Source organism: Anguilla anguilla, chromosome 5 (assembly GCF_013347855.1).
Source record: "Anguilla anguilla isolate fAngAng1 chromosome 5, fAngAng1.pri, whole genome shotgun sequence".
NCBI classification, from domain to species: domain Eukaryota; kingdom Metazoa; phylum Chordata; class Actinopteri; order Anguilliformes; family Anguillidae; genus Anguilla; species Anguilla anguilla.
Window position 1 is genome coordinate 13,381,864 of NC_049205.1, and position 23,708 is coordinate 13,405,571.

The following is a 23,708-nucleotide window of genomic DNA, read 5'->3' on the forward strand; positions in this document are numbered from 1 at the left end:
GTCCATTGCCATAAATGAATACTGCAAAAGATTTAAAGAATAAAGATCCGACTCAGTGAGATCAAGCTGAAAGAATCATCTGGGAGCATGATTCCTTCACAGAATAATGGATGTGTGTATGAAACAGTGACTTCTTCTAGCTAAGATAACATACATTTAACAGCATACACAGAAACTATATTAGGCTATTCCTACTGGACTTGTGCATCATTATCAATATGTGTTGTCAGAACATAACTAAAGCTGTCTTATTGTAACCCAAGTATGAAACTAAGCACAGTTTATTTTGGAGTAATTCAATACAATTTTCGAGACTCTTTCCTCACCATCTTCTCCATCGTGTAATGCTTCTTGTGTTGTTTTCTGGCAACTTGACTTCTTTTTGCTCCTCAATGAGTTCAGATAAGTCCAGAGAACTGGTGATACATCCCAGTGTCCTGGTAGCTCTGCTGGATCGCCCAGGACCAAATTCATAACTGTAGGCTAGTGGTGATCTGGGATCAAGTTGTAGCCCATTTCGCCTTCTTTGCCCTAATCAATGGTTAAGGTCAGGCTATGGGCCAAGGAAAACCGATCCCAAATCACCACTCCTAGAGGATGAATATGGCCCCTGGCTGTTGTCCATCCCTGTGAAAGGATGCTAAAAAAATCAATGGAACAACTGGTCATGCTGTTGGTGGAACAACTACATGTTGTACTCTTCGGTGTCTGCGGACAGCAGGCTGAAAGCTTTGTCCTGCCGCAAAGAACGTGACTTTGTACAAGGTAGGCTACAACTACCTGTTTTTGTATGAAATTTATTTTCTAATGGTTTGATGACGTAACAATGGGCCATATATTTTCCACATGGACTTCTATTACGTCACATGCTGGTAGTCATAACTAAAAATGCATTCCGTGAATGGAAAAATTAAGCAAAAATTAATTTCCGATAAATAAATTTTAAAAAATTATATATTTTGATATTAAAAATTAAAATTAATATTTCAGTTGGAAATGTTGCTTTAAATGCGTTTGCAAACGAATATTGGTTGTATTTTATTAATAAAAATGGCCTATTTAAATGTTTTTTATTATGATTTTAACTATTTCGAGATTTAAATTCACCTATGATTGCGTTTCCTCTTTCAGTTTAAAATGAGCAATGACAGTGTTTCCAAACGTGTTTTTGACAATGTTGTCTTGATTATATAACCAAGGGCAAAGTATTCACACACATTAATTATTATTTTTTGTTTCTCAAAGAGTGGTAGAGCCTATGTTTGGTGGAACTGTCATGGCAGGCGCACTGCCGCTAGCCATCTTTCCCGAATATATAAATTCAATTCTGGATATATAAGTACAATTCCCGAATATATAAATTCAATTTCCGAATATATAACTTCAATTCTGAATATATAAATTACAATTCTGAATATATAAATTCAATTCTGGATATATAAGTACAATTCCCGAATATATAAATTCAATTTCCGAATATATAACTTCAATTCTGAATATATATATAACTCGGTTTATAATCAGGCATATCACAAGACAGCCATTTTTACTTTTTGAATAATTTCTTTTTTTCTCTTCATGGGCTACTGAGTGAGAAAAACAAGTTTAACATTAGCATCAGTAAAATTTGACAGTACAATCAAGGATAAGCAAACAAAAACGTTAAATAATTAAAATTTGAATGAGGCAATAATTCGGACTTCATTAAGGGGTCCTTATTTTCTTGGTATTAGGACCTTTCAAGTAGGGGCACCAAATTTCACAGGGAATGGCCCAAAGAGCTAGAGAAATAGAAAATAATCTCTTAACCAGCGAGAGTTTCATAGAAACCCTTGCTGCAGCATGCGACAGAATACCGTGTTATGGCTCAATGGCAAGCTCCAGCGCACACCAAACTACGGAGGAAGAGGTCTGCACGCTATTTCGCCGAGGCTCTCAACCAGGCGAACGTTTCCCTGCTCACCTATGGTGAACTAGGTCAGTATCCAGCCTGCTTACTATCTAACTTTAATAATTGTTTTGTTGTTAATATCATGTGGGAAAGCCTAACATGTCAAAACTGTTATATGAAAAGGCAGAAGAAATTGACACAATTTCATAGTTTCAAAATATATGTATATGAATTCCGCCACGATCCCGTGGAGCACAATGACTAATTTTAGCTCAAAGTGTCCAACCTGTCGTTGTCCACCCTGTTATCTTTGTACACATAACAAGGTAGACATCCCATTAATTGGGTGGACATATTAATGCTTGACAGCAATGGGTTGCAAAATATGATGCTGTTACGTTTACAGTAGTAATGTATTGTCCAATTAGAGTATGTGTAGCACATACTACAGTATATACTATATTCATTATATTACAGTAGAAATAATATATAAATTAATCAGGTTTTTTAGGGATGGCACTACCACTTAGTACTGCTAAAAGACAATGGTAGTATAGAGAATGCCATGATGTAAACCCTCAAAAGAAGAAGGCAGTATTTTAATAAAGAGAGTGAGATGGGAAAGAAGGTAATTAATGAATGGAGTGAGAGAGAGCAGCTTGCAAAAAGGTAGAAGTGGAGAGAGTCAGAAAGTAAATGCCAAGCTGGGGCTAAGGCTAGTGACTTGGTACTCCGGTCCCAAACACCCACCCATCTCTTGAAAGTCAGCCTGGGGCAGGGCCTTCCAGGTTAGGATATGTATAAGATAAGATTGTGAGTTGTACCATGTTACATGATCCCTAGAGTACTCTATACAAAATGAGAAGTGCCAAATTTCCACAGATCTTGGAACCACTCAACCAGATGATAAATAATGGTGTCAAAGACACTGAAACTGGAAAAAACTGTTAAAGTATGGCTGACTAAATTTTAGTGGCAATGTAAATAATAACAGCATTCACTGAAAGTTACTAAAGGAAACTAACAGGCTGTTTCGTTCTTGTGTAACATATCAATACATGTTGTTAGCACATAATAGTAATTCAGTTTGCAGTTGTGAATTATTGTTATGTGTTAACAAGATCATAGCCATGACTCCTCTCACCACTTAGCCTACTCTTTGATGTGTTTCCTGTGCTTTCCGTCTCTCTGAACTCTACAGGCTGCTGTTGCTGCCCTCAGTGACGACAGCCTTCTTGCCCCGGCACCCAGAAAAGCAGGAGACAACTACGCATCCACCTCCTCAGGAAGCCTTTGTTCTTTGGGGCTCCTCTAGAGCGTTCAAGACCAAAGACTCCATGGACCTGACACTGCTGCTTGCTTGCGGTCAGCCGACTCAGCAAATTCTTGTTCTTCAGAACCTTTCTCAAGATCCTCCAAGGCTTGAAGAAGCTCCAGGTTGGCTGGCACATGCCCCCGCAAGCTTTGTGTCCCCGTAAAAAGTTCTCTCCTCTGGGAGGGCTTCAGCCGCCATTCATATGCTTCCCTACCATTGTCCACCATGTCGCAAAACATTTTCGCCTTGATGCTCTTTTCCAGCATGGTAGCAGAGGGCAACCCCCGGCTCCCAAAGATGCTGTGGGCCAGTTCCAGCTCACAGCGCGAGGGGAAGAGGGTCCGGCCGAGGGCCATTTCCCCCATCACGCAGGCTAAAGACCACATGTTGATCTTTGCTGTGCAGGGATAGACCAGTAGGACCCCAGGAGCTCTGTCGAATCTGAAAGAGTAAACAATTGCAGAGGTAGACAAATTATTTTTAAAACAGGAAGTCTGCATTTTCAGAGCAAATAGCTGTCCTCAGTCCCCGTGCCTACTTCTACACGCAATTTCCACTCAAGATGCAAAAATATTATTGCATATCCAGGTTACTGTTTTGGACTAAATCGTGTTTTCATAGTAAAGTTTCGTGCTATTTTTCTCCACAAGTTGGGAATGTTCAATCGTACACAGTGGAGCTGAGAACACATTTTTCATTTATTCACAGCTCTATTGCGCCTCCATGAGTTTAAATTGGGCCTGTCCTAAACTAATACAAAGTGGCCCACATTGTAGGCCAGCGTAATGCTTTCCACATTTTCAAGTGTTTGATGTAAAACATCTTAACTTTTGTAGCTTTGTGGTCTGAACACAATTAGCCTACCCAGGATAACTGAAATCCCAATTTAGCTTAATTTTCTGTACGTACTGCTAGTAAAGTGAGTTGTTTATGTCAAAGAATAAATGTTCTGACATTTACAGCAAATGTCATGCGAACCTGGGCTGAATGTAGGGCATCCACATTGAAGCCAGGTCATGGGCAGTTTTGGCGGAGCCAAAGTCCACCAGTTTTACTCGTAATGGCTGATGGCGCTTGATGTTTTCCTGCTTGATGTCCGCGTGAACGATACCCATATCTTTCAGTTTGGCCAGGGCTGTGACCACCTGGCGAACAACCGTCCAGATGTCCCGTATTTTAAACTTCTTCAGCGGCTTTCTGGAAGGCATCCAGGGTCTGGTCCATTACCTCTTCCACCAAGTAAATGTGAAACTCGTCCGCGAAAGCTTCGTAAAAGCGAACGGTGTGGTGATCAAAAGCATTCTCGACCGTTAGAGCAGCGAGAGGTCGTGCTTGTTGAATGCATATCCTCATGTGAACACGGGGTATTCTCTTCACGGCCACCATTTTCTGGTCACTCCGACGCTGGAACCTGGCGACCTCGGCGAACATACCATGGCCTAAGCTCTCTACAAAATCGTACTCTTCGGTGTCTGAGGACAACATGCTGAAAGCTTTGTCCTGCCGCAAAGAACGTGACTTTGTACAAGGTACAAGTAACTTTACTTGTTTTTGTGTGAAATTTATATATGGAATTTCTAACGCGTTGATATTCCACATGGACTTCTCTTGCGTCACATGTTAGTTGTAATAACTAAAAAATGTATTCAATGAATGGAAAACATCAAGCAAAAATGAACTTCCAATATATAAAAAAATCTGTTAAAATTGTGTACTGCTTCTTGGACTCCTGGATAGCCCCAGATCCAGAATTTAAATTAAGCAGGGTGAATTTAACTAAATTAGTTGAGAATTAAATCACTATTCCTACCTATGAATTGTGCCTGGGGTCCAAGTACCACCACCAAATGCTCACATATCACTGTGAATGTAAGTTTAGAAGTACAGTAAAAATATGCCTGTGACCCCTGCACATGACATTATCTGACATGGATGTCAGTGTATTCTCTCTACTACCAAATATCAACTTTTTGAAACTGTAAACGATGCTGATGCACCTTTATTAAAAATAAAAGAAAATGCTTCCAAATGCCTTTTGTCCAGTTTTAATCAGACATGATAAAATTCAAGCTGCTAAAGAAATAGTGCAATGTTTTGCGCATGCTGCATGTGTGTAGAGTGGTGTCGACGTAGTTCAGCTTCCTGGCTGTCCGCTAAGAAATCTCAGCACACCCAGACTGGTCGATAAATAGATTAAGTCATATAAATGTGAGCCAAAATAATTCTGTACACTCAGACCTACAGAAAGTTATGAAAGACTTATTTATAGCAGAGATATTAATTGGGATAGGCAGCAATCCGGGAGGAGCTCGACCAATCACAAAACTCATCAGTAACACGTGGAACAACACCAGTGTTAATTGGTAGTTTCCTCCTGGCTTAAGGGCTGTGTCTGAATCAATTTTTAGTATGCACGAGCAGGATGTGAAAAATATTCTCCAAACTTTTAAAAAAAATATAACTGCACTGTGGAAGTGTCATTTCAAGATGTTCTGCCCATGCGACCATGCTCATGTGTCATTGTTGAAGGAAAGCAGTGAATGTGTGCATCATATTTTAGGGACCAAAATGGCCTTTTCCTTCCTGAGAAGTATGGTCCTGAAATACTCAGTGAAACCACAGGGGGAAAAAGTATGTCATTCTGGAATTTTAAGTACACTACACTTAGAGAAGATTGCACCTACTTCACAACTTTCTCATCTAGTGTACTCCGCACTAATAGTAGGCAAGTGCACTGCTTCAGATATGGCCATGGGCTCTGAAAGTGTGGCCAGAAATATCCACCAATTAGTTTCTTATTACCAGCATACTATAGAGCTCCTCTTCAGTGCATATGAGAAATGGTTACATACAGTAAACTCCATAATGTTTGGGACAAAGACATATTTTTTCTAGATTTGGCATTGAACTCCATGAAATTCAAAGAGGGACATGTTTGAAACTGATATGCATTCTGTTTTATGGAAAGACAACAGTGCAGCGTTAGCAGTGTGGCCAGCCAAATTGAGCTAACGCACGGGTAAGGTACCAGTGTTGTATTTGAACTCAGCTACTCTTTTGCATAATTCTCGAGTGTTCTTTTGTGGCGCAATGCTTACTGCATAGCTTTTATCTTCAATTTGTGTTGTTTGGCAAAGACCTCTGGTCCTTTATTGGTTTGCCAATATTCTCCGATGTTTGCAGTGAAGGTGCACGTGCATCAATACATGGTCAGTTTCGACTTTGTGCTTTAGGCACGATTCAGTTAATCCTTTAACTGAACGGGGTAGCAAACCAGCCATGGTAAGTAGGCTACTGCATGATAGCGAGTGAGCATTGATTATCTTATGGATGGCTTTTATTATTGTGCCATTTGCGTGACTGCTATAGTTGCGGGGATATAACTAGAGCAACTGAGGTAGTAAGGATTTTGTATAGGTTTTGAATTGATTTATAGAAAATAAAAGAAGATGCGTTGAGCAGAATTAATCTGAACGCATTTGTTTTCTTCATCCCCTTCTCATGGCAGTTGTAAACCAATTTATTTGTGCATTACTGCCACCTACTGGACTGGCGTGTGGATAAGTTTATTTGGCAAAAAGAAAAGGAAAATTAAATTCTACTAAACTTTCAATTAGACCAGTTTAGAAAGTGAATGATGTGACAAAATATTTAACTTGAGGACCTTTCCAGAAACTTATCTAACAACATAGTATTGTGTTTTGCATCTCTCAAAGACCTAAATAAACTGTTTTGCGCTTTAGTGTATTCTCTACATTGAAATATATGTTCCTCTCTTTCTGGCTCATTACATTCTATGCAATTTCCTGTAGGATGCTTACCATTTTTATGTAGTTCTTTAACAAGTTACAATGTTTTATTCCTTCCGATTCCAGACCCTCATTCTCCCAGCACCAATGTGTTTTTCTATTCTGTATAAGTGTTTACCTGTTTCTCCATCGTTGCAGTATTCTTGCCAAGCTTTGTGCATGTAAAATTTGATATAACCCTTAGCCTTGGCTCTACCTAGTGGGATTTCAGTGCTTTGGAGCCTTCTGTTTGGCCAGTATATCTACCTCTTCATTTATCTCTACATCAACATGGGCAGGCGCCCAGAGAAAATGAACGTTTGTGCCATTTATTTGTAGTCCATACAATATATGGAAAATATAAAGCACAATATCTTGCCTGCATGAGGATTTGCTGGGTCTGAGACTAGACAGTGCTGAGAAGCTGTCAGAGCCAATTGCCACACTGTTTGTTCTGTTTTCTTCTATCCACTGTAGAGTTGAAATTATTGCTAGCGGCTCAACAGTATATACAGCCAGATGATCCGATACCCTCTTTTTTATAGCTACAGCATGTTTTGTTAAGGAAACAATACTGCAGCACCTGCATGCCCAGAAACAGGACCCTTAGATTTGTCTGTTAATATTGTCAACGGTTTTGCTTAATATATCTCTAAACTACATACATAAGGGTAGAACACCAGAATTTTCTTTCAATTCCTCTTGTAAATTCAGGTCAATGCTTGCCATTTCGAATAACCAAGGAAGAATTATAGAATTTGGAACTGTAGGGCTATACTGTAAATTGAGCAATCTTAGATTGCCAGCTTTCGCATTCCCTACCCACCCAAAACTTCTGAAGACGGACTTATGTTCCCAGCATCCCTTTAATGCCTTAGTAGGATGAGAGTATTTTTATGCCCTTGCAGATTAACCCAGTACAGAAGCATTGGTTTTACTCACCTGATTCTTCAAGGTATTTCCCTCATTTCAACATGCATTACTGATACAGGGGAAGTTTTATACAAACCAGTGGCAATTCTAAGAGCTTTGGAGAGCACCTAATTTCTCAAGGTTCGTTTCTGCTGCTGACAAGGGTTTATGCTATGCACCCGTTGTGCCCAGTATATGTCTAGGAAAGATGTTCGATTTGACATCAACCTGAGCATGATTTCAAGTCGCTACTTGGCTCAGATTATGGTCATTTGTCCAATTACTTTTGCTCCTTTAAAATGGGGGGGGGGGGGGGGGGGGGGGGCTATGCATGGAAAGGGCTGTACAGATCACTCAATATGGATGTAGATACCCTGACATTAAAGCCGACGGCCTGTATTTTAACCTCATATTCATTGTGCTATTATAAATCTAATGTGCTGAAGTAATGAGCCAACAAAAATCTTGAAGACATAGGCCAAACCTTAGGCTTATCAGAATCAACTGTTTGGAATAGTATTAAGAATGAGAGCACTGGTGAGCTCAGCAATTGCAAAGGGTATGGTTGCATATATCTAAATGCAAATGTCACTTTAGTCACTGTTCAAACTTCAAATTGAAATAGTTGAGCAGTCTTTGTGACTGCAACTCCTGCCATATGTGCCCCAATAATGAACCCTCTTTCAAAGTCACTCAGATCTTTTCCTCTTGCCATCTTAATCCAAAATACATACCATAGAGCATGACAGGAACTGCTTAATTGCAGTACACCTGTATGGAAACATCTGCATTCCCTATATTTTTCTGCTCATTTATTCAGGTTTTTATTTTCATTTGTCACCCGTCTGTACATAGGCTAGTGCCACACATGTCTATTCCTTTAATATTTTCATGAATTTACACGTGTAATTTCTTGCCATGCTTAGAAGCATTAAAAGGTCTTTCCTGGATCAAAGTCTTTCCTGAATTTAAATGTTGTCCAAAGTGTGACATTTAGCTTTTCATGCCTCTGTGCGTAAGTAACTTTCAAAGGCTAATTTTGAGTCCCAAAGTTAGAAATGTTGCTATTTTCTTTAGGGTAAGGCCAAAATAATGAAACAGTGATATATCGAATAAGGATAAATTGCAACCTGCGGATTTTTTTTTACACATTTACATTTATTTAATAAAGACTATTTCAAGCTAACCTATTTTTGCCCTTATAAAGACTTGCGCATGATTTCAACTTGTGAAACCTTTGTCCGCCATCAGCATTCGAATATGATGACTCAGTGTCTCACATGTATAGCCTACGTCGTACATGTATCCACTTATGGATTGCTGCATAGTCTAGCTACTGTATTTGTGTTACTCATTTGTTTTTGACAGAATTGCGCAATTAGATGTTATGCACCAAAATACGTCTTTCTGTAAAGTAAGTCCAGAAAAAAAACTTCTTTCAATTCAAGCATATTATTATTTGTTAAATTACTTGAAATATGGTAAAAAGCCGGCTCTGTGAGACGGATATGTCATGCAGCGCTGAATGGGAGAGTGTAGAAGTGTGATGTCAAGCGTCTGGGAGGAGCACGGAGGTATTAGGAGCGCAGTTTCTTTCCTGCTATGTAAACACCAGCAGGAGTGGGAACACAGAAAGGGCCGGGCACGGCGCAGGTTAACTTGCTCACGGTATCAAGGAAGTATCTTAAGGTAAGGTGTCGATCAAATCGCAAGCTGATTGGGTTTTTATTAAAGGCATATTCAAGGGTTTTTGTTTGCGAAACTGTCTTCAGATTTTTTAGTTAACATTTTTATGATATATTGTCGAATAAAGCCTAACACTATGCATTATTCGGTGCTATATAGAACAAAATAGTAGCCCAGCAAACCTCGTAACTTATTTCGCTTTTCTGAACGCAAGGAGTGTCATTTATACCTATCTTTTCTGGGTGTGTTAGCACATGGCTCGGCTACCTAATTCCCATTAATACCAAACAAAATTGGACGATATCACAGTATTTTTGTGAAGACGTTCATGGGACTGTACTATTCAACCACAGTGAATCTGGACAGTACTACAAATGTGAGTACGTTTTCAGCCTGTGCGAACATGTTGGAGGGTGAGATTTGTTCAACCCAAATCCGCTTCACTGAAGGCGATTCTGTGGATCGTATTTGTAAGTATTTGATTTACAAGAATATTCTCGTTCGAACGATTTTTTTTATTTATTACGGATGCATTCAGTCTGGTAAACAACAGTTGAATGTCTCACGGTGCTGTTCTCGCGGACTCGTGTGAATCATTGATAGTTTGTCATATATTCTCTTTACGAATGTGTGTGGTAACTTTTGTGTGGGAGTGCGCTAGCAAACATTCAGTGCCAATGAATGACACATTCTTACAGTTATCTCTTACTGATCCGGAAAGTTGATAGTTCCAATTAAATCAAGTAGATTTTTTAAAAACTGCATTGCAATTTAAATATTACTGTAATTAGAAGAAAAGGCGACATACGTTCTTTTCTGCGCATTTATTTATTGCTGTCTTTATTGCTGATTAAATACTTCGGCACAGTAGGGAAAGATGTCCTAGTCCTACCAAAAACATTATCTTGGACATTAAATTGCTCAAAATGTTTAGTAGCCTACAACTATAGTAGGCTATATTTTTTCTAGCTGTAATGAGTAGCGGTTATGCAGGTAATGGATGCTTTGAGCCTCCTTGCACTCCTTTTTTAGACTGTGGTAATGACACATGGGGCTTCTGTCCCGTTCCTCAAAAGTAAATGTTTAGACCTCCTGTTGACACACCCTCTGGGCTCTGTAATATCCCAGATGGATGTTCCCACAGCATGAAATTAGCCGTCCTACTGCGGTTCGCCCTTCAAGACGCTGCAGAGCGGCTTCATCAGGGAAACGGTCTTTTCAGCCTTCAAAGGAAGCTAAAGCCACCTCATACAGCACCTCTCGAAACTAAGAGATAAAACACACAAACGTTTTTTTTTTTCGTCCTGTGCTGATGTTGATGGATAGGCACACGTTTCCTTTGTGTACAGTTGTAGCATGGCGTCAAGAGCTTCCGGGCCTTCTGTGGACAATAGCCGAAGGGCATGCAGAGCTCCCTCAGAAAAGACATAGGAGTGTTGCACAGAAGATAGTTTTCTATTCTCAATGCATTGTTTATTAACACCTAAAATTATTTATCACAATATTACTAACTTGCCCCCATTCACAGGACCCCCCATTCACTGCATACAGTCACAGCTGTTGCTTTAATCTGCATCATAAACTAAAAGGTTGGCCTACACCCTATACTCGACTCTCCTCAGCCGAAATCTTTTGCCAATTTTTTTTCAGTCACATGTTCTCTCTCAGTATATTGTATGCCTGCCAATTGATATTGAATAATTATGTGTCACTTATGCTCAGTCAGACTGTTTGCCCAATAAGGATGCATTTCATCAGATGGGAACTTCAAAAGCAGCATCTGGAAATAAACTGAAAATCTGCTGAATAAATCTTAGGTTGTTTAAACCTGTAGGACTTTATAAAAGTTACAGTTGCACAAATTGCAAGAGGATTCATGCGTTTTTAAGTTATGAGATTGGTATCTTAGGAGGGCTCCTCCTTGATTCTTCTGTTACTTTTGCATTGGGCTGGTCCTAGCATGCTACTCTGCATGTTTATTTTTAATCCTTCCTTTGAAGCTGGGATTGGAACTCTGAATGAGGAAAATGACTGGACAGTGCACTGTAGGCATGTTATTAGGCACACATACAAATTGGTGTGTTCACAGCAGTATGCAGTTTTCTTGGGTTAAATATATGTCCTTGAGGACAGTTGGGTGGCCGCTCAGAATAGCAAGATCAAGACAGGTCCAACAGAGGCAGCCAAGCCATATATTACCCTCTTTGGTCCCATGTGGAATAAAGCTCAGTGCCAGTTTTCCACCGCATTCTGTATCCCGTCAGCAGGACTGGGTGTGGGACTGTTGGGAAAGGGAGGAAAAAAACTGGGATAATTTGCAGTTGTAGTGCACTGTATTACAGAGGACACTGTGGGCTGCCTAATTTTGAAAGAGGGCTGCCATTACAGAGTCTCCTGCTGTGAAGCAATAAAAACCTTACTTCGGTTTCTTAAGGTACGGTATCCATATTTACAGAGTTTGAAATTGGCAAGAACATACAAGGTACACTGTTCAAAAAAAGAGATATGTTGTTTCTCAACAGGTGTATGTCTAGTGATTGCAATGGCTGGGTATACCCAGTGCATCATTTTATGAAAAGCTTAAAGCGTTTAAATATTTTACTTGCAGCTTTGAAGAGGCGGTCCTTTAGTGCATCTGACTCTCTCACATTGTCCTGAGTGTCCGTTGCTTCGCAGCGAGCGCCCTTTATGGATCTCAAATGATTGTGGCTGAAATACATTTAGCGACACCAGTTAATGGGCTTTTAAATGGACCGATGCTTTTTGAGCATCTCAGAAGGGGAAATAGATTTTCCTGAAAAGCTCTGATGTCATTAGTTATGAAGGTTCAAAGGGAGATTGGGTCAGAAGGACCTGTGTGGAAGAATGTATTTTTGTGCTCGAATCTATGATTTGAGGGGTGGATCAATATGATTAATGAGGCTGTTATGAAAATGCATTCCAGGAATTTATAAACACAGTTTCTCTTCTTAACCCTGTGCATTATGGATCTCAGAACCGTATTATTTAATTAGAATAAGTTAACGATAAGTTCTGATGTATGTAGTTAGGCGTGTAATGTCAGAAAATAAATATGAATGAAAAGAATATCTTTGTGTTGCAAACAGAAATGTGACCTAAGAAAAAATATTTAAAAAAATAGTTTATAAAAACTATATATATTGAACACAGATTGAACATCAATATATGAGTGGAAGTGGAAGTATGTTTATTTTTCTTTCAAAAATGAAGGGATAACTACAGCTGAGTTTTAAAGCCAGAAGTTGGAACATTGGCTCCTTGCTAAATAGATAAACATGTCCCTCCTGCCTAAATGGATGTACAGTACAGTACACTCAACTTACTGATAATACCAATACTTTGTCACAGACCATATTTATACTTTTGAGTCTACCATGTGTGTGCAATGGTGGCAGATCACAGTATGCTTTAGAATGTGCTGTCTGGAAGGCAGTGGTGTTGTTTTCACCACTTATGTGCTCTTTCTGAATACACTCGAAATTCGCAGTTTTCAGGAAAACATTTTAAAGTAAGAGCAATTTGTTACATGTACAATGGTTTCTTGTTTTTCAGAACCATGTAGTTTTTTTTTCCCCAGAAAGTTTTTTGGCAGGTGCTCTGCTGTGAAGTCATCGTGGATGTTTGCATTTCAGTACAGCGAGTGTTGAAAGGAATGTGAGACATTGGGGTGTGTTAACAGGTTTCAGTGCACATCAGTAATGACTCAGGCATTCATATGCCTCTGCATATTCACCTGTAGCTGTGTGTAATTTCTTGCTGTATGAATAAATTGTGGTGGATCAAGGTGAGTCTTGACCACGTATAGCATTTTGCTACACGTTTTACCATCTTAGAAGTTATGTGTACTTGTAAATTAAATACAGGATGTAATGCCCCATTGAATAGAAAAGGTGTCCTGGAAGATAATGTTGATTAATGTGTTTATATATACATTTGCCTGGGGCATAAGATATTTAAGCTTTTTTTGTCAATCATCAGAACCACGGATCTTAGAGGGAAGCACATTGGAGCATTCCGTATGATTCTCCCATAATTCCGTGCACTTGTCCAGGAAGCTCAAATATCCTCCTTCCACTCACTTTGCATGAAAGGGAACATGAGCAGACAAGAGACCACACTATTAAATGCACTCAAGCTTTGTGGCCATTTTTCTTGTAATGCACTACATTACGTTCATTTAGCAGATACTCATATCCAGAGTGACATACCGTATAGAAGAATGCCTTCACATGATTTATATAAGCAGTAGTGTCAGACTTGGATAACAACATGCACAGACCAGTGTGTACAGTTGCAACATTACTACAGCAATAGTGACAGTTAATTATGCTAACCAAGAACCAAAACAGAAATTCTGAGTGTATACAGCCTACGTATATACAGACCAAGGGTGCACAGCTCCGGTCCTGGAGGGCTGGTCTGCGTGCTGGTTTTTGTTCCAACCGATTACTTTAGTTTTAGTTTTCAGATTGCTCCCTGAACTATGCTGGTTCACTCCTGTATCTGAGTACAGTAAAATGTTTAGGATACACTTGCAGCCTGGCTGTAGCTGGTGCTTATGCGGATCAGTTTTGTAGATATGATTTAGATAATAATTAAATAATTAAGAGCTCAAGTTGGCCTCAAAACACTGAAATGGATAAGCCCTTGTTGTGGACCCCTCCTATAGACTATGTCCACTGCATGTAATCCAGCGAAACATAAAATGTATGTAGCTGAGAAGTGAATTGGGTAAACAAGGCTAACATTATGGTCTCTAGATTTCATCATCAAGACATTTCAGGATATTTTCTGAAATCGACAATAGTCTCATCTTACAGGGAAATGGAAATGTAATTAGTGGATATTAGTTTAGTGTACTGCCAGGTTTCCTGAAGAATGGGAATTTATCAGAATGACTCATTATTTTAAGCAGACTAGGCTACAGAGATATTGAGCAAGTCAGGCTATTGATTGTATTAAGCAGTGACCATCATCTGATAATTGCTTAAATTTCGGTCTGCATATTATTACTTTTCCATGGCCCAAATTATTTTTTTCATATTTTCACTTCATAAAATATGTTAGTAATTTCCTGTCCTTTTTAGTCATGGAAATAATTTAGTTTTTTTTAAATGTTGAGCTAACCCCATTGAAATGGTTTTCTTCACTTACAGTATCTGTAACAATGTAGGGTTTAAGCTCATATTAAGCTCTTTTTTTGGCTTTAGACTGCATTGTCTGTAGCTGCCTCTGGTTCCATTGAAACGCAATTTGTGTCAGTGCTGAATTGTGATTTGCAGCCATAGATGGGTATTGCCAAGCACAAAATTACAGGGTCATTCCTCTGTCAGACGAGCAGATTGATCCACAAGCAAGTGGCCTCTGAAGCTGGCCAATGAGGGCTCCCCTACGCATTTTCTGAAGTCTAGCTTTTTCAGATGAAATTTAAAGTAACAGATGCATACCTCCCGATTGTGCGGTGGCCTCTGGCATTTTAGCCACAGGGAAACAGCATACCAAAATAGCACCGAGCGCAGTGTTTGTGCTTCGGAAACGTGGCTAATTTATTTCTGTTTATTTTAAAATGACCATTGTTATTTTTACCCTCTGCCACCATGTTCCCCTCCTCCTGGGCAGTCTTTAAAAGGTCTATTAAACGGTGGTATTGTGGATTAAAATAGTTGGCAGTTTGGAAGAATACATGTTCACATAAGCTTACTATGTCATTTGAAGACACAGTTACATTATGCAAGGACTTGGTCTGGGAGTTTGGATTTTCAAAATTATATTGATATAGACCTTGTGCAGGTAGAGCCTGGTAGATCAATGGCATTAGAGTTTTAGAGGCATCCCTGTGTAAAGTGGAGGCTATTCTGGGTTAAAGGGTAAAGGAACTTGTGAAGCTGCTTGATTACTTCGCATTGGCATGAGCTTGACGAGCAGCATCACGTCATCTGCCTCTTTGTAGAATGCAGCCTTAGGGGATGATTCCAGCAAAATATTTCAAGCACTTTAATCGCTGCTTTTTCTGTTAATTACCCCATCTCATTGTTATAAATGAATAATTCATGATGATTTCTCTTTTAATTACCACCCTCTGACTGCGGTTTGTGTTGATTTCAGGGACACGCTCGACTGCAAGACTTCAAGTTAGCTTGCCAGACCGATAAAGCGCAAGACAGTTTTCCGCTTGTTTGGCCGGGCCACTGAGAGTCCAGCGGCTAGGCGTCCCGGAATCATTTCCATTTCCTGGCCTCTTTTTTGTCATGGCATCGCCGGAGCTGCTTGGTGAAAGAGATTTGGTGGAGGCCCGTCAAGACATACACGTGGAGGAGGACCGCGCCGAGCTGGCCAACGGTGTGCCCTGCTCCTCCCTCAATGCCGCCGGCGAGGACGGCAGCGGGGGTCACCACAGTAAGCGGGGTCACCGAAAGGGCATCCGGAAACATCGGGACTACATCAAGATCTCTGTGCCTGAGAGCAGGGGCACCAACCTGCCCCTGGAGTGGTGGAAGACCGGCATCGCCTTCGTGTACGCGGTTTTCAACCTGGTCCTGACCACGGTCATGATCACGATCGTGCACGAGAGGGTCCCAGCCAAAGAGAACAACCCGCCCTTGCCGGACAAATTCTTTGACTACATTGACCGTGTCAATTGGGCGTTCTCTGTGACGGAGATCAACGGGATGGTGCTTGTGGGAATCTGGTTCGTGCAGTGGCTTTTCCTCAGATACAAGTAAGTGTCGTCTGACTTTGGCAGGACTGCACACGTTCCTTGGTGTTGGCACATGCCCGCAAATGGTACTGAAACTGTGTCAAATCGAAGGGTTGTGCTATAGCAGCGTAGCTGCTCATTACTCCACTATTTGTTTGTATCACTGGAAAGCATTTGGCCTTGAAATAAAACTAGGGCAGAAAAAGTAGGCCTTATTGCTACACTGAGTGAATGTAGCTGTTCTTAGAGTAAACATTCGGTTTTATCTTTTCCATGGCCTTGTGACCGATTATTGCGGTTTCGTTTGTGGAATTTTAACAGATTATCTCAGTCTGAATTGCCACTAAAGTTAATCCTTCCTGCAAACCTGCTTCTTTCTCCCCTCTCTTGGTTTGGACTTTGGCTGCTTTATGGTATGACTTAAATATCTTCAAATTGAATTTGAAAATATATCAGCAGGACTGGAAATTCCTTGAACCTTTGCCACCAGAGGTCTTAAAATATGAGTCCTGCTCTTGCAATGTTCCTGCTCTTCATGTCCTTGAAGGCCTATTTTTTACTAGCCTATTTTTACTAATTTATTGAATGTATTGGAGCTATTTTAGGAGTTGGCTGTTGCAAGTTCGAGAATGCAGTAATGCCACAGTCCAATGAACAAAGGCTGAAATGTTCTGAGATGATATATCAATATTTGTGATAGAGAAGTATAGTTTCAACATGAGCAAGCACTTTATTTTTGTATTGTAATAGCACATAAGTAATATAGATAAAAAAGCATGCTACAATGGCTAGCTAATCTGTAACTAATTATATGCACAGTCTAATCATTATTGCCTTCCGTAATTGCTGTTTTATCCATAATGATTCTGTTTTATCTGTGAAAGTGGTATTCCTGAGATTCTGTGGCATTGTCACATACAGTGCGCACGAGGGCACTTCTGAACTTTTACCCTACGTTTTCAGAGCGATCGTGGGCAGACGTTACTTCTTCCTGATGGGAACCCTTTACCTGTACCGCTGCGTCACCATGTACATAACCACCCTGCCTGTGCCAGGCATGCACATGACCTGTGCCCCAAAGGTGAGAGCTGCCCAGGGGGGTCTGCAGCTGTGGTGCTTTAAAACGCATCATTGCTTATTGCATTTATCCACCCCTCCGTTGCAGATTTAATATCGAAGCTTGTCACGTGACCCAGTCCTAAAAACGGCATTCATTTTTAACAGCCTGGAACAATATCCACAACAAAAAGCATTTTCCTGGATACATCAGAGAATATTGAAGCCTTATCTGTCTTTTGGGACAAATCTAAAAAAATTATAAAAAAAAAACCTAAAGAATTTTGTTTTAAATACGGCAAATATACAGGAAAGTATGCAGTGTAAAGTAGGTTATGTTTATGGAGCTGTAAACTTCTGTTTATTAATACAGGTTCTGTGAGATGACTGACCCATTTTGATATGTAGTTAGTGTTCAATATGTCACTGTAGAACAACATTAAATGACTCTTTTCACTTTTGTAAGGCAGTGAAGGTAGATTATATTTATATGTCAGGGAGACTTGGTGATTCCATTTGATTCAGACACATCAAATTGAAATGTGTTTGATCCTAGATCAGTGGTGATCTGGCTATTAATATCTGGAGTTACGTTTTCTAAGCTGTAAGGAACTGATCCTGGATCAGCAGGGATCAGGCCATTAAACACTCTTCTCTTTCAGCTGTATGGAGACGCCCAGGCAAAGGTGCACAGGATCCTGCAGCTGATATCCGGGGGCGGTCTGTCCATCACCGGCTCGCACATCATGTGCGGCGACTTCCTGTACAGCGGCCACACGGTCATGCTCACTCTGACCTACCTGTTCATCAAGGAGTGTAAGTGCCTGACTGAGAGTCAACCCCTCAGAGAACCTTGACTGAAGCACCACTATTCACCACTTCTGCTTTTCCCCACCCCCTTCTTCCCACAGACTCCCCTAGAAGCTTCTGGTGGTACCACCTGATGTGCTGGCTGCTGAGCGCGGTGGGCGTGGTCTGCATCCTGGTTGCGCACGAGCACTACACTGTTGATGTGGTGGTGGCCTACTTCGTCACCTCCCGCCTGTTCTGGTGGTACCACACCATGGCCAACGTTCAGGTGAGACCGTAAGCCGCCCTGTGAGTACGGTTGCATCCCACGGGCTGGTCGGAAAACGAGCGGTCAATGAATCACCCTTCCTTTGTAATGATGGGGTGAAACAATGGATTGATTTCATTTCATATAGAGCTTTCTTCTCTGCACCAACAATCAATTTGTTTTATGGTGCTGCTCTTGGTTACCGTTTTAAATCAGCAGAGGAGGAAAAAAACAACGCTAATGTTGGAAGCAAAGTGCATAGATTCAGGGAACTCTAACTGTATGTAATAGGAAATTATAGATGACGTTACTCTTTTTGCTCCATAAATACATTTTTAAAATCACATAATCTTATTATGTGGCAATACACCCATAAAGTTGAGCACCAGCCAAGTATTATTGAGAAAAATCATTTCAGGAGCTACAGAGTAGTCTGGTCCACTGGACCCACACTGTCACCTGGCTCCAGATGAAATGACGTGGCTGTCTGTATTCCTGTGAATGGTTGTGAAGGGACAGTTTTAGGCTGAGGCAGTCCGGCGAACAGGAGTTTGTTTATCAGCCCTGTGCTCAGACACGCGATACACAGCTATCGTATGTTGGGCGCCGCGAAGGAAGGACCTGAGTGGATTTGCGCTTTATCTCTTTTCTGAAAATAGTCTAAATATTTCAGCATCCCGCATCCATCAGTCCCACTTTAACGACAAGACCGAGACGCTTTCTGTGTTTACCGGCAGTGCTGTGTGTGAGTGTGTGTGTGTGTGTGTGTGTGTGTCAGCTGAGTATGCTTTTAGCGGAAAAATCTACACGTTCCCCATGGCGCAATAAAACCGAGAACACAAACACTCTCACAGCCTCCTCCTAATGTCTGTTCGTATGACAGGGGCTGCATTTTCACCCATTTTCTCCGTGGCTGCCCTTAATGAATTCTGTGCAGCACGGCAAATTACTTTGAGAAAAAAAGAGTACAAGGTAAACTATAAAGAGCACTTGCCCTGTTTGCTTGCTCCTGATGAAATAGCTTGATAATACTTCTGTGTCATCGATCTGCTGCAAATATGGACAACTTTGGATGTGAATTATAAGTGCATATCATATGATTATATGACTATAAAAATATGAACCATTATGGAAATATGTGTGAATATGTATTTTGTGACTTTATAACAAAACCAAAACAAAGACTGTAACTGATTAATCATTAAGCTAAAACAATTGTGCCATTCCCTTCAATATTTTCAAACGTCTACCCAGGATCCAAAGTCCAGACAGGAAATACTTTAACAGCCAACCGAGTCACGTTCTCTTAATTACTGCCCCCTACTGGTTTCACAAGTACATCACATGTTCTGCATCTTAAGCACTATGTTCACATGTGCACGGAACCAGGGACGTTTCAGTCATTAAGATGGCTCAGTGTGTTGTCTAAGGCGTCTTTAAAAGCCTGTTAGCCTTGAAGATCAGTGACTCTGACACAAGCATGATTTGATTTGTGCTTTGCATTCTCATATTAAATTCAAATTTCTTGATGGCTAGATGATATTTATCTTAGATCATATTTATCTGCCGTGGGGCTTTGTGGCAGAAAAGCATGACTTGAGGTCTTTGTGCCAGTAAAAGAGAAAATGCAAAAGTACTGATATTTTTGGTGTGAATAGCATTAGGAAAAAATATCATGTTCATGAATGAATTATAGTTGGTTCATTTCTGAATTAATGTTTATATACAATTATTTATATCACTTTTATAAAATATTGTTTTAAGCTTAATGAACTGAAACATTTGTGTTGAGTTCAAGGAGCAGGTATTAATTAAAGAGGGCGGCACGGTGGTGCAGTGGGTAGCGCTGTCACCTCACAGCAAGAAGGTTGTGGGTTCGAATCTTGGCTTGGGGCCTTATGTTCTTCCCATGTGGGTTTCTCTGGGTACTCTGGTTTCCTTCCACAGTCCAAATGCAGGTAGGCTAACTGGAGGCTCTAAATTTCCCACAGGTATGAGTGTGTGAGGCGGCCTGTCTAGTGTGTATTCCTGAAAGCGGGTATAGATAATGGTTGGGTATTAATTAAGTCTTTCCTGCAGAAAATTCGCTTACACTTTTTGTCATACAGATAATTCATTTGCAGATAACTGTCACAAAATGGTTCATTTGTTTCAATTCTTGCAGCAATGAGGTGGAAAGGTGATCTCCTCTGCAGGGGCAGGATTTGGTTTGCTTCTGCTATTTTGCAGTCTTGTGATTTGACTTTCAGGGAAATGTTGTGTTTTACCTGGCTGAACTGTCTTTTAAATGAGATTACGCTAATGTCATTTGTATGAATTGAATCTGTGCCTTTGCTAATCTGCCCTGTAATTAGTTTATCTGTGTATCCATTCCCATTGTTGAATTTCAGTCATTTAGAGGTTTGCTTTCATGCCTGGCTAACATCTGATTTTAGACTTCCATAGTTTTTCCAAATGCTTTGTATGAAGAACCTAATGAACAAAACATCTACCACTACAGATGTTTTGTTAATTCCCTGTTTTTTGTTGGGTTTTTTTTCTGTTGACAGACCCTGAGATGTTCAGCATACAACTACCTCACAAACACGTGGTGGAACCCTGTGTTTAACTTCTTCGAAAGGAATGTCCAGACTCAGGTGCCCTGTGCATTCTGTTGGCCAATCACCTGGCCTCCTGCCTGCTTTAAGAACTCCTGCAAGAGATACTCCATGGTCCAGAGCATACGAGAAGAATGAGGAAACTACACATTGAGGCCTTCACTACCAGTGTTGCAGTTAGCACGAAGCCTTCTTTGTAGTCAAATCTCTATGATCTACGGGACAAAAAGGTACAGGAGAGCTGCTGAAGCTAAGACCAAAGACAATGCGAAAAGGTATATATTTGTGTACCATTAGAGGGTACCTGTCACATCATGTGAAATTAGCAGTTTTATCATTCTCGTGTAACCCAGGATCCTTTATCTGTTCTATTTTTGTTCCAAAATGAAAACTGAGAGTGTTTTATTGTTTAAAATATGTTAATTATTTAACTACTGTAACTCAAGTGAACGGGCTTGGCTGCAAAAACAATCAAATTAAACAACAACAACAACAACAACAATAATAATAATAATAATAATAATAATAAAAACAGAAGAAAGAATTTTTTAAAAACAACCACACTGTCACATTGTTTACTGAACTTTGCTTCAGAGTTTGTTGTCTTGTACAAAATCTCTTTGGCTGAGCCTGCAGCCACCTTTACTTGGTGCAGTTTGTACAATTATACTATAGGCAAAAGGAAGACACCCCTGTGTATTCTTATGTCTCTGAGTTCTGCAGACAGAAAAGCTTTCAGATCTGTGACTTTCTAACATAAATCAAATAAACAGCTGTGCAATAAGTGGTCTGTGACAATCATCTTACAGCTGAGGCTGATCGTAAGTATAATCATCACAGCCTTGGCAAGCCTCATTGACAACAGAGCAAATGCATCTTGTTTACAAGAAGGCAGTGCTCATAAGTTGTTTTTTAAATGGGGAACACAGAACTGAATTCACAGATCTGTGGCTGAGCAGAAGTCACTCTTTCTGATGCTGTGGGTGCTGATCAAATCCATGCAGTATCTTGCTGGCATTTTTACAATGGAATTGAAGGAACTGAATTCTCATTTATGAATATTATATTTCCTTTTTGTATGCATTTTTAGTTCAGATTGAGAAAATTTTGAACTTTCTCTTGTTACTGTTTCCTTTGTTTTATACATTTTGTCTGAATTTTATTAATTTGCCTTGTTAAGGTATGAATTTGAGTCTGTGTTACATGTTTATAAGTGTTGACTTTAAAATGACCCTTTTCTATAGATGAGCATTTACCTTTTAATTGGCCAAAACATTTGCCGTGTGTCATTTGGTACCTGTATGTTAATATTGATTAACAAACTTCACTTACATCAACATTTTTAGGAAAAAAAAACATGTATTGGAGTTCAGTGTTTTTATAATTTAGTTTTGTCTTTTTGGTATTTAATGAAAACTGTTCAAGCAGTTTGAAGACTTTGGCTAGGAAAATAGTCAATTTATATGAAATGAAGTGCTTTTTACGGACATTTCGGGCAAAAAAATGGCTAAACAAGCTGCACAATTAGGCTTTGGATATTAATTCCTAATGCACATTGCTTATGCCCAAGCTTTAAATCACAGGCAAGTTTAACTTAGTGAAACATTGCACTGGATCATAACATGGTAGTGTATTACTGTGGGCTTGTTGCCTCTGAATCTGCTGCGTCTTTTGACAGTTTTTTAAAAAATATTGAACCACATTCACATAGAAACAGCGCTTATGAACTAATAGAATGAAGCTCTAAATTGTATATTTATTAAACTGTCTGTTATTCACTGCTACAGATTACAAACATACAATGACTATAGTTTTACGCGTGGTGGAGGACTCCATAGAAACCTGAAAAATTCCAGAAAATTAATACTATGTCTTAAGACTATTTTTTAATAAATCTCTTATTTAACATTGATTTTATCTTTTAAGAAAGATATAAATCAGGATCAGTGTTCATGTATTATGTGCCTTAAGAGTTGTCAAATAGTGAACCCATTCTATAAATGAAACTATCAATAATAGTCTGAATTTTTTGTGTCATCAACATACCAATGTGTCATTGCCATTATTGTATGTACTGTATGCCTGAAAAATGACTGTTATGAATAAAATATATATGAAAAGAACCAAGTTTGATTAGTTCATTTTGTAAAGTATAACAATGAAAATAAGTGTAACAGCATTGTTTCAGTAGGAACCATGCACTATAGCCCGATGAGGCCTTGATTAGCAATGAGAACTAGATGCTCAACTGAGGAACAAGGAAAAGCTCCAGAGATTAAGCTCAAGCACAAAATGAATGTATGAAATGATAATAATGGCCAATGAATATGCCCTTTGATTTATGTATTCATTTATTTTTGTCAGAATAGTGCTTGAAGTTACATTTTGGATAGCAGAATAACAAACACATATAAGCTTGTTAGTTGGTAACCAAAGCTCTCTCTCTCTCTTTCTCGGTCTCTGGGTACTCAATTTTAGATTTGTATTCTAATCACTTGTGGTTAAAGTGCACAATCTTAGCATTTTAAGGGAATTTTTATACACTTTGGTTCCACCATGTAGAAATGACAGAACTTTTAATACATAGCCTCTGGTTTCAGGGTATCACAATATTTGGGACATATTGTTATGCAAATGAAAGTACTTTGTCACTTGTTCTTTGCAAGCAATGAATGCTTGAAATCTGAA

General features: G+C 39.6%; 1 protein-coding gene and 1 long non-coding RNA gene across 5 annotated transcripts; both read left to right on the forward strand.

The window, feature by feature from the left end:
- The first annotated feature begins 1,701 nt into the window (after positions 1-1,701).
- On the forward strand, positions 1,702-5,235 carry LOC118228519. Of its 2 annotated transcripts, XR_004765512.1 has the most exons (3): positions 1,702-1,977; positions 3,093-3,328; positions 3,470-5,235. It is a non-coding gene; the product is annotated as an uncharacterized LOC118228519 (long non-coding RNA). The 2 variants fall into 2 exon arrangements; XR_004765511.1 differs by having other exon boundaries at positions 1,703-1,977; positions 3,093-5,235.
- An 829-nt stretch (positions 5,236-6,064) lies between these two features.
- sgms2a (sphingomyelin synthase 2a) lies at positions 6,065-23,135 on the forward strand. Of its 3 annotated transcripts, none has more exons than XM_035418236.1 (6): positions 6,065-6,488; positions 15,719-16,331; positions 17,274-17,391; positions 18,029-18,182; positions 18,278-18,444; positions 20,973-23,135. In XM_035418236.1, exons 2-6 carry the CDS (start codon positions 15,862-15,864, stop codon positions 21,156-21,158), a joined length of 1,095 nt encoding a protein of 364 aa, XP_035274127.1. In that variant the 5' UTR covers positions 6,065-6,488; positions 15,719-15,861; the 3' UTR covers positions 21,159-23,135. The 3 variants fall into 3 exon arrangements, with proteins under 3 accessions (XP_035274127.1, XP_035274126.1, XP_035274128.1); XM_035418235.1 differs by lacking the exon at positions 6,065-6,488 and adding an exon at positions 9,518-9,595; XM_035418237.1 differs by lacking the exon at positions 6,065-6,488 and adding an exon at positions 9,662-10,062.
- The last annotated feature ends 573 nt before the right edge of the window (positions 23,136-23,708 follow it).

Coding starts and splice junctions, on each gene's coding strand:
- sgms2a (XM_035418236.1), top strand. CDS start 15,862: ATGGCATCGCCGGAGCTGCTTGGTGAAAGAGATTTGGTGGAGGCCCGT. Junction 16,332..17,273: donor TGGCTTTTCCTCAGATACAA/GTAAGTGTCGTC, acceptor CTACGTTTTCAG/AGCGATCGTGGGCAGACGTT. Junction 18,445..20,972: donor ACACCATGGCCAACGTTCAG/GTGAGACCGTAA, acceptor TTCTGTTGACAG/ACCCTGAGATGTTCAGCATA.